The 11,415-nt window shown below is 30.3% G+C and overlaps 1 protein-coding gene across 1 annotated transcript; it reads right to left on the bottom strand.

The window, feature by feature from the left end:
• Positions 1-931: 931 nt before the first annotated feature.
• On the bottom strand, positions 932-1,486 carry LOC115980395. Its single transcript, XM_031102644.1, has one exon. The coding sequence runs from the start codon at positions 1,484-1,486 to the stop codon at positions 932-934; it is 555 nt and encodes a 184-aa protein (XP_030958504.1).
• Between the last annotated feature and the right edge of the window lie 9,929 nt (positions 1,487-11,415).

The raw sequence follows: 11,415 nt of genomic DNA, 5'->3' as shown, positions 1-11,415 counted from the left end.
TTTTTTTTTTTTAACACGTGACTCTATGTCAGACTTCCAAGCATGCCTAGACTACTAGGCTTCTGAATTTCCCCCAATACCACTTCGGTTCTGCCATATACCCTAAGAAGTCCACATTAGGTTTATTTATCAAAGAAAACCATGCAGAAACTTGACCATTAAGCCCAAAAGTTTATAGCCTCTATCTTCGCATAATGCAACAAAACCATAGAAAAAGATTAAATCTCAGAACCTAGAAAAATCTGCAGGTACATCGTCCTATTTACCGAAAAATAAGACTAAAATTTTCTTTGTATGCATCATTCAAACTCTTGAATATTTAAATAGTTTCACTACTGGCCAAAATACCCACCAAAAAAAAAAAAAAAACACTTTAATTTTAAATAAAACTTAGATTTGACAAGAAGGAATTCTTAAGCTCTTACCTTAATTGTGCAGTCAAACCTTCTCTACTTAAGTAATTTGGGTAGTCTCTTCTCTCAAAATATCTCTCCATATACATTGACATAATAAGCTTATATATAGCTAGGGTTTCAACCTTATTTTCTAAAAACCCCCTTATAATTATAAATTATAAAATTGACCCCACATAGGATTTACTTAAATACCCTTTCTTTTATTTTTATTTTTTTTCCGGGTATTACAATTATTTTAATAGTCTTGTAAGCTTTAAGTGTGCCAACTATAGAAGTCGTGTGTCACGTCGGCATAAACCAAATAAGAAGTACCAAATTGACTGCTACTAAAATGTAATGACCAAATTTACTGTAATCTCAAATATAAGGACCAAAATGATATTTTCACCAAACTTTATGTAGATCCATTGACATCAACCAGAGTCACCAAACACAAAGAAATTTCTTAAAAACACAATCCCATATAGCATACAATGTTGTCAAATCCATTGTTGACATGTTCTTAGAAGTTTAGACTAGAGCATATTCAACAGCTTTTTCCCAATGACATAAGTTGTATAAGCATCGTGCACTGCATACTTGATCTGTTCTAGTGTGAAAAATTCAGCACTCCAGTCAAGGCATTCACTAATAATTGATTCCTTCATATCCATTCCAACGTCACATGCCAACTCTGCTAGTCCATAATCTTTTATGTGGGCTTTCTTCAGACACTTGGAAGCAAAATACCCAAGTTGAACAACTGTACTACATCTTAATCTTAAACTGAATAAGTTCATGTCAACCATTTTGGTACTCAGAAAGCAAATAGTATTATTAGCCATAAGCACCCTGAGAGCCTCAGGAGGAACTTCTGCTATGTGTGAGCGAATGATTAGGCAACAAGTCCCAACACAAAGAACCAACACGAACTTGGCATTGTCAAGCTTAATATCAAGTCCTACAATACGACTTTCTAAAGCTTGTAACCAAGGCTCCAACTCATCTATCTTAATACCAACCATAGCAAGATCATCGACCACACTTGCCTTAACCGTTTCACCATGTATTTCAATTTTATATGTATCCATCTTTGCCAGGATAGATACTGGTATACAATTTAACCTGAACATGTTGAAGTAATTCAAGGTAGTGCTTCTTGTACTTACGAGAAAACTAATAAGAAAAGCAATGATGCTTATGAATGAGGACACACAGAGAAAAAGAAACAATGTATGAAAGAGCTGTATTTGACCTGTGTATTTTCAGTATATCTGTAAAAACTGAATATACATGAGAAGGCCTCAATACTTAGGCTTGAATAGTTGGCCTAAGAAGAAAAGGGATCCTTGATTGAGACTAAAATCAAGGGCATATTGGTAGTCCTTGATTTGAGCTCAATCAAGGAAATGGTCGTAATAGTACTAGAATTAAGGATATACTAACCAACAAAAGACCTTGACTTTGCTTGGAATTAATTGCATTAGCCCAAGTGATTTTGTTTTTTTCAATAGTCACAAGGGGCGAGGGGTGATTTAAACTGTGGAGGCATGGAGGAGGTGCCAACTAGTAAGTTACAAGGCTCATGACAAGTCTAGACAAGTTTGATGGGATGTTATTACATGGCTGAACAATTGAATCCAAACCCTTATCATAAAATTTCCCATTAGAAATTACCAAATTGGAGAGCCTTTATTAACTAAGGGCAATGGAAATTGGAAAATCATGAGTTGCATCGCTAGCTAGAGTGGTGATTGATTATTCATGAATCATGATCATGACCTCTAGAACAGCTTGTTATATTTATTTTATTTACTTTTTAACTATTAGAACTTTTGCTGATTCCCCCGAAAAAAAAAAAAATGTCTTCTGCCACTTCCCCTCTTTTTGGAAGCAACATTTGTAAATCTTAGGAAAATGTTTGGTTTAGTTTGGTACTTAAGCAACCTTTTCCCTATGATTTATCCCATTTGGTTTTTTTTTTTTTTTTTTAAAGCCAATTTATCCCATTTGGTTTGAAAATATTATATTTAATATATATATATATATACACACACACACTATTAATAAAAGAATTCTCATGTTTCGTCTTCAATTTTTGGCATACCAAAATATCCTCATACAAATTCTGAAATAACATACCCTGTAATTTAAATTTTTTTTTTCCTACAAAAAAGTGAAAAATGTTAAAACAATAATACTATCTCACATACAAAAGGGGAAAAGAAAGAAAAAACCGTTATTCTCACCACCCATTTGTATTCGAATGCCTAATTCCTATCAATATTTGTTATCTATTTGAATTCAAATACTCTAATTATCTTTATATAAAAAAATATAAAATTACTTCTTCTAAAAAAAATACCTCACGTAAAAAGTAAAAACTACTCATTCTAATCCCGAATTTTTTTTTTTTTTTTTTTAATTCTTTAAAACATTCCAAAATTTTTGTTATCCAAATTCTATACAGTTATCACAAATCCCCATCCATCCACAGTAATGTATATCATCTTTCTTTTGTTCAAATCTCAAATTTTGATACTTATCACAACTCTTATCTCAATCAATAAATTCAAATGTCCCATTGGGTTTCAACTTTTGAGGATTCTCTTATTTTTAAACATTATTTCACATTATCTTATCTCCTTCTTAAAAAAAAAAATAAAAAAATACACACAGTTGTTTATATATATATATCACTTTTAAGCATTATAACACTAAACCAAAAAAACAAATAAATAAATAAATAAAAGCATTATTGTACACGCAAAGTGCGTGTAATGAGTCTAGTACTATTAATAAAAGGATTTCCTATTTCGCCTTCAATTTTTGGCGTACTAAAATATCCTCATACAAATTTTGAAATAACATACCCTTTAGTTTAATTTTTGTTCCCTACAATAAAGAAAGCAAACAAAGGTTAAAATAGTAATAATATCTCATGTACAAAAAGAAGAAAAAAAAAAAAACTATTATTCTCACCACCCATTTATATTCCAATGTCTAATTCCTATATGTATTTATTATCTATTTGAATTCAAATACTTCAATTATCTTTATAAAAAAAATACAAAATTACTTCTTCCCAAAAAAAAACCCCTACCTTACGTAAAAACTACTAATTCTTACCTTGAAATTTCTATATATATATATTTTTAATTCTTTAAAACATTCCAAAATTTTTGTTATCCAAATTCTATACAGTTATCACAAATCCTAATCTATCCACACTAACGTATATCATCTTTCTTTTGTTCAAATCACAAATTTTTTTACTTATCACAATCAATAAATTCAAATGTCCCATTGGTTTCAACTTCTTATGGTTCTCTATATCATTTTTAAACATTATTCCACGTTACCTTACCTCCTTCTTTAAAAATAAATAATTAAATACACACAATTATTTATATATCACTTTTAAGTATTATAACACTAAACCAAAAAAATAAAATAAAATAAAAAGAGTATTATTACACGCACAAAGCGCTTGTAATGAGTCTAGTGTGTGTGTGTGTGTGTGTGTATACACTACTATTACTACTACTACTACTACTACTACTAATAATAGGATTCTCCGGTTTCATCTTCAATTTTTGGCATACCAAAATATCCTTATACAAATTCTGAAATAACATACTTTTTGGTTTTTATTTTTTTTTCTTACAAAAAACAAAAAATGAAAATAGAGTAATACTATCTCACATAAAAAAGGGGGAAAAAACCATTATTCTCATTTATATTCAAATTTCTGATACCTATTTGAATTCGTTATCTATTTGAATTCAAATACTTTAATTATGTTTATAAAAAAAATAAAAAATTACTTTTTTCCAAAAAAAAAACCCACTACTTCACATAAAAACAACTCATTTTTATCCCATATTCAAATACCATATGCATTTGGTAAACAAATGTATTGTTTCTTGAGAGTTTTTTTTTTAAAGAAAAAATATAACTTTGGTATTTGCAATAAAAATGAAGAATAAGAAATTAAATTCTTGCCATAATAAGATGTATAGCCTTTTTTTCAAAACCAAGGAAACTAAATTCTTACTAGGATAAGATTTCTCTTCATGATAATTACTCTTTATCATCAAATTAAGACACCAATTGATTTATAAGTTATTATTAATTGCTTGGAAATAGAATGAATATATTTAGTCGCCCATTATCTGTTGCTAGAACACACTTAGGTCAGGCACACACTAATTTGAACATGGAAAGTGATAAGATAGTTAATTCTGAAGAATATAGCATGCAAGATATAGACAGAAATTTACTAGAATGGAATAAATGGAATATACCAACTGAAAGAACTGATAAAATCTACAGACAGACTTCTTTTTCTAAATTATCTTTCTTGACAGATTACACTATAAAAACTGTTGAAAGAACTTACTCTTTATTTAATGAATATGAAACAATTCAATTATTTTCTATAGACTCAATTAACAGACATAGAGAAAAATATGCATTTTTACATATTGGTCTGGTGCAAGTAGCTGTTAAACCATTAACAAGAGAAGCCTTAAATGCAAGTGTTTTACTTTGTTTAAGAGATGACAGTCATTTAAGATTTAATGACTCACTCCAAGGAATGATGGAAACAAGTTTACATAAAGGACCAGTTTATTTTAATTGTTATCCTAATTTTGCTTTAAGCTTATCTGACAGAAATATTATGGATACTTTAACTTTGAATATAAAAACAAATGGTTATTACATGAAAGAAGGCTCAGAACCCTTAGCTGTTATTTATAGGATTTATTATAAACTGATGAAAACCACCTTAGACCCTCAATCCATAGTTGATCCTTCCCCTAAAGGTCAAACTCTCCTTATGCAAGCCTCAACCCGGAATACTAGATTACGGGTACCTCAACAAATACAATGGAAAGATATAACCCTTCCTGAAAGATGGCAACTTGAAGCTATTGCCCCCACACCAAATATAGAAAACACTGAACCAGACTTCATAGCCCAAAATACAGATGGTATAGTTATTATTTCTTTTAATAATAATGACAGACATACTGATAGTCTCATAAGACCTAGTAGTTCTACAGGCAGAAAGACCCCTATGATGTTTACCCCTAGAAGCTCCTTTTCCTCTAGGACACCTTTCTCTGATTCCAGACCTTTACCTCCCCAGAATCTTCCTCCAGTTATACACCTTCCCCCTATAAACACTAAGAAAACCCCTATTCAAACAGAGCCAGCTTATTATCCGACAGATACCATACAACCTACCCCTAATGTTCACCAACCTCTTTATCAGCCCCAACCTTAACCTGGTTCTCTTACCCACACAGATATATTAGGATTCACAGATGATAGACAAATTAATGTTTTATCTAAAGAATTTGTTTTAGATAAAGAACTACTAAAATATGATTATTTAAAACCTGAAAATAATGACATAAAGAACCAATTTTTTGAAGAATATAATGAACAAGAAAGAAACAATTTAAGAACTAAGTATTTTGAAATGATGACAGACTTAAAGACATACTTTAGCTTTTTTGACTTTTTGGACTATCATAACAAAAAGATAAGTGTGATAGAGAAAATATTATCATGGACAAAGACAGAAAATCATGAGAAAGTGTATCAGACTTATCCACCATTTGAATCAATTATATTGAGTCAAAATAGTGGAGTCCAAGTTTTGGCTACACCTATCAAAAGACCCAGTCTAAGTGATGATAATAAGAATCTAGATAGTATAATTCAACAGAACAATTACACCAATACTTATCTAAAAACTATTGGTCAAAAGCTACAAGATATAGGGGACAGAATAATACCCCCTTCTACTTCCATTAAAAAAGAAAACACATCTAATACCCCTTTATTTATCCCTCATGAGATACCTCCTCAACTTAGAGCACCTTTAAAGAAACCCATGACAGAGAAAACTGATAATTTACTTAATGAAATAAATAAAAAATTAGACTTAATGAAATTAGAATCATTAAAAGATATGGAGCCATTAAAAAATAAGAATATTATAACATTAAATACAACAAAAAGAACTGACTCTTCAGAGCATGAAGAATCAAATGAAGAATCAGAAGACAATCAATTGACAGATTTGACAGACATAAATAATTTGGAATCACAATTCACAAATAAATTACAAATTAATAAATTAACTTTAGCATCTTCATCACAAGATCGTAAGAAAGGAAGAATTGAAGATTTATACCCCAGAAAGAATTGGTATCCTAAACCTACTCCCCCTGATTTACAATTTGAAGAAAGACATACTTATGTTAATTCATCTTATTCGCCAGATTTAATTTATGAATGGAATATTGATGGAATGTCAGAATATGAAATAATAAACCTTTTACATGAAATGACTTTGCTCACTAATGTTTATAAAAATCATGGAAAACAGGATCATCAGATAGCTCATTTAATTGTCACTGGTTTTACTGGCCAGCTGAAAGGCTGGTGGGATCATTATTTAAATAATGATGACAAAAATAGAATATTGACAGTTGTTAAAAGAGAAACAGATGGAAGTGTTATAATGACAGATAGACAGCTTTCACAAGATGCAGTTAATACTTTAATTTTTACTATAACTAAACATTTTGTTAGTGATCCCAATCAATATAAAGAAAGAGCTTCAGATGTTTTAATTAATTTAAGATGTCCACAACTTTCAGATTTTAGATGGTATAAAGATGTTTTTATTTCAAAAGTTTTAAGTAGAAATGATTGTCAACAATCCTAGTGGAAAGAAAAATTCATTGCTGGTTTACCTTATTTCTTTGCTTAGAAAGTTAGACTTGATATAGTTAATAATGACGGAACTATAGACTATCCTAACCTAACATATGGAGACATAATATCTTCAATTAATAAAACAGGTTTATGGCTATGTAATGACTTAAGGTTAAAAAACCAGATAGAAAAAGAAAAAAGATTTGCTAAAAAAGAGCTAGGAACTTTTTGTGAGCAATATGGTTTTGATCCATTAATTGCTCCCTCTAGGAAAAGAAGAAAAGAAAAGAAAGATGACAGAAGTAATAGATATAGGAACAATAATAGAAGATATTGCAAAAGTAAGTCTAAAGCCAAGAAAGAAGAATCCAAAAGAAAGAAACATGATAGACGTAGGAAAGTGACATTACTTGCTTCAAATGTGGGAAAAAGGGACACACTAGCAGATACTGTAACTTTCAAAGATAGATAAATAAACTTGATATATCAGAAAAATTAAAGGATAAATTAATGGGTATAATAGAACTAACAGATAGTGATGAAACAGATAATGGAATTCACCAGATAGATAATAGTATGAGCACTTCATCATCCTCTACAGATGTTTCTTCACATGATGGAAATGTTCAGTTATGTAACTGTAATAATCCTGATAATTGTTATTGTAAAAGAAAATTAAAAATATGTGTCTTAACAAAACAAGAAGACATAATAATGGATTTGATAGATAAACTTCCAGATCTACAATCTAAAAAAGACTATTTATCTAAATTAAAAGAATCTTTAACTGAAACTGATAGATTTGAAATAGATCTAAAAGATTATAAGTCAACTTATAATTTTACAGAAATTACTGATAGATTTAAACCCAATAAACCTATAACTGTGACAGACCTACAAATAGAGATTAATAACCTAAAAAATGAACTGCAAAAATTAGAATCAGAAAATTTCATATTAAAAGGCATGGTTGAACAGATAACTGCGCAGGTAATTAGCATAAAAGATAGAATTAAATATTGTAATGAACCTCTAACAGACTCCTCTCTTCTTGACAGACATAATTATACTGGTGAAAGTTCTCATAAAGAAGATGATAAAGATGAATTTTTAAATATAATTGACAAAATGATATTTCAAAAGTGGTACACAGAGATAACTTTAGTAGTTCATAAAGAATTTTCATTAACTATTATTGCCCTTGTTGATTCAGGTGCTGATATGAATTGCATACAAGAAGGATTAATACCCTCTAAGTATTATGAATCAACAACAGACAAATTAACTCAGGCTAATGGTGATAGACTTAAAATAAGTAATAAACTAACTAAGGCATACATATATAATAATGGAATCAAGTTCAGAACACCTTTCTTCTTAACAGATAAGTTGTCCTCTAAAGTTATATTAGGAAATCCTTTTTTGGCTTTAATCTACCCTTTCTTCATGACAGATAATGGAATATGTACTAATATTTTAGAGACAGAAGTTTTCTTTAAGTTCCTCATACCCCCATTCCCCAAGGATATACACTTATTGAAAGAAATTTCCATCTCAAAGGATAAAAGTAATGATGAGATTCCTACAATGGCAGACTTAGTGATAGATGATGATGAGATTCCTACAATGGTAGATAATACCATTCTACCCAGTAGCAGTAGTACTTAAGTATATATATACTTAAGTATGTATATATATATTTAAAAAAAAAAAAAAAAGATTTCCTACTTTTGTTGACTATTCTAGTCTTCCTTTTGTTCCTACGTATCTCTCCTATCCCTTTGCCAGGATCTTTATCTTGTACTTTAGGTTCATGACTTTTAGTTTTATTATTGTCCTTTCTCATCATATATTTTACCATTTCATAATAACCTTTAATTAGTTAATTTTAAAATTAACGGTCAATTGCCTGGCAAGCAAGATAGCCATTCTAAGGCTAAAATCTCAGACCAAATTCTACCAAAAATAGAAATCTTTAATACAGATTTTAGTTAAAGCATGAAGGCATCTCAATAGAGATAATATCCCTTCATATCCCTTCAGAATACAAGGTCAAAAATGATAGTGTATTCAAGTGGTTAAACAAAATAACAGACAAGATAGACACTACGCCAGGTCACTATCCCCTTGCGCCAGATTAGTTTCCAACAAATACAGACAGATGGAATCCTCCTCTATTCTCCTCTCCAAACTACAGGACTCACCCAGAAGACCCCTATGACATGTGACAGAAGGAGACAAAAAGAAGACAAGAGATAGATAGATACAAAAAGAAGACAAAAGACCAAAAGATAAAATGACAGAATGCGGACAGATCTAGAAAGATATTTTGACAGAATATTATTCGTACGCAGATTCTCACAGATAGAAAAGTTATTGTTCACCAGCATGCGTACCCAGACAAACTGCCAGATAGACTCTATTACTGTTCAAGATAGACTTTTACTGTTCAAGATTCTACCGACAGATTAACTTGAGTTCACTTTAATTAACTCAGGTTACTTTTGAAGACTTACCATGGTTCACTTTATCTATAAATAGACAGACTCTGAAGACAGAAGACAGGTTCAGATTTTAGGGTTCAAATTTTAGGTCCAATTCCAAGGTTCAAACTTTAGAAAGACTTTGTAATAGCTTTCCCTCTCCCTCTCTGTGAAAGACTTTTGTACTTTACTTTCTTTTTGTAATCTTGTAACCTTCCCTTCAAACAGATAATCTTGTAACCCCTTTACAGATTTTACTTTGTAATCTTGTAACTCTTCAGACAGTGTTTATTTTCGAAGTTTGTATCAAAGACAGTTTGTTTTCAAGTTTAATCAAAGACAGAAGTATTTTCAAGTAAGATTTTATTTGTTTCAGTTTTCATATTCCATACTCTGTTTTAATTTATTTTGACTATATCTATTTTGCTATTATCTTCTTTATCAACTATTTTATCATTGTTTATGCTTCTATATTACTGCTGTGCTCTCTCCTGGGTAGTCAATGGTATCCGAGCCATGGATGGTAGGTGTATGAGTTTTATTTCTCTGCAATTAAGAAGTTACTAGGAATTATATTACTGCATAGCCACTACTTGCTCCTTATTAGCGTTGGTCAGCCTAAAGACTCATTGGCAAACCATAGTTTCGCGTTGGTCAGCCCTTTTGTTGTAGCCGACGGACAGGCTTTGTTTGGGTGGTCCCGCAATGGAGTTTCCCGAGGAGGTGGTCCCGATAGCAAGGATACCAGTGGTTAGTAATAGTTCTGCCAGTAATTATTAATTGCTTAGAAAGAGAATAAATACATTTATCAGCTCATCATCTGTTTGCTTGTTCACACTTAGGCTAGGCACACACTAATTTGAAACATGGACTATGATGATATAGATTATGATGAAGGTTATAGCATGAAAGATATAGATGAAAATTGGTCAAATGGTGATATGGATTATGAAACAGATTCTGATTCTGATAGTGAAATTAATGATTATAATTATAATGGTAACACAAATAATTGGAGTACTTTAACAGGAGATAAAATCAACCGACAGACTAATAAACACAATAATAGTTTTTTAGATAAAATTAATAGAAAATTAGAATCTTTAGAAAATATTGATAGATCCACTATATATACTAAAGTTGAAAAGAAAAATGATAGTTTTTTGGACCTCTATGAAAGAATGAAAGCTTTAAATTCACATTTGAAAAAAGAAATAGAATTTGAACCCCATCAAAAATCATCTTTTACAGAAACTATGACAGATAATTGGTATATAAGTAGTAATTCAAAAGAAGTTGTAGATAAGAATTTACAGACATTAAAAGCAACTGACAGATTAGTTGATGAGGAAACTGGCCCAACTAAGGAAAGAGTAACACGTATAGAAGATAAAACAAAAGATCTCACAAAAGAAAAAAATACTATAGAAAATGACAGAATAAAAGAAATGGTGGAAAAGCAAAACAACAAAGAAGTTTTTAGTTCAGTACAAATTATATGTAAAAAGCTAGATACAGATAGACAAAAGAGCCTAATATAGACAAGTAAGATAGAATCTCTACATGAGAAGTTAATAGATAATGGTAAAAAAGGTAAAGTAAAAGAAATGGTAGAAAGAATAGAAAGACAACAAACCAATTCAAAAGATGGAACTCTACGTAAAGGATTAGATATAGGAAAAGACATAGTAAAACAAAAAGACATGACAAAGAAAGAAAGAAAAGATGATAGCCTAGAAAAGACAAATAATAGTCTTAGAAATAATGATGATAGCTCAAAAGAAAGACAAAATAATGAA

The sequence above is a fragment of the Quercus lobata genome, chromosome 3 (assembly GCF_001633185.2).
Source record: "Quercus lobata isolate SW786 chromosome 3, ValleyOak3.0 Primary Assembly, whole genome shotgun sequence".
Taxonomy (NCBI): Eukaryota; Viridiplantae; Streptophyta; class Magnoliopsida; order Fagales; family Fagaceae; genus Quercus; species Quercus lobata.
The sequence above is the reverse complement of the archived record's forward strand: the minus strand, read 5'-3'. Positions and strand labels throughout refer to the sequence as shown.

Coding starts and splice junctions, on each gene's coding strand:
- LOC115980395 (XM_031102644.1), bottom strand. CDS start 1,486: ATGGATACATATAAAATTGAAATACATGGTGAAACGGTTAAGGCAAGT.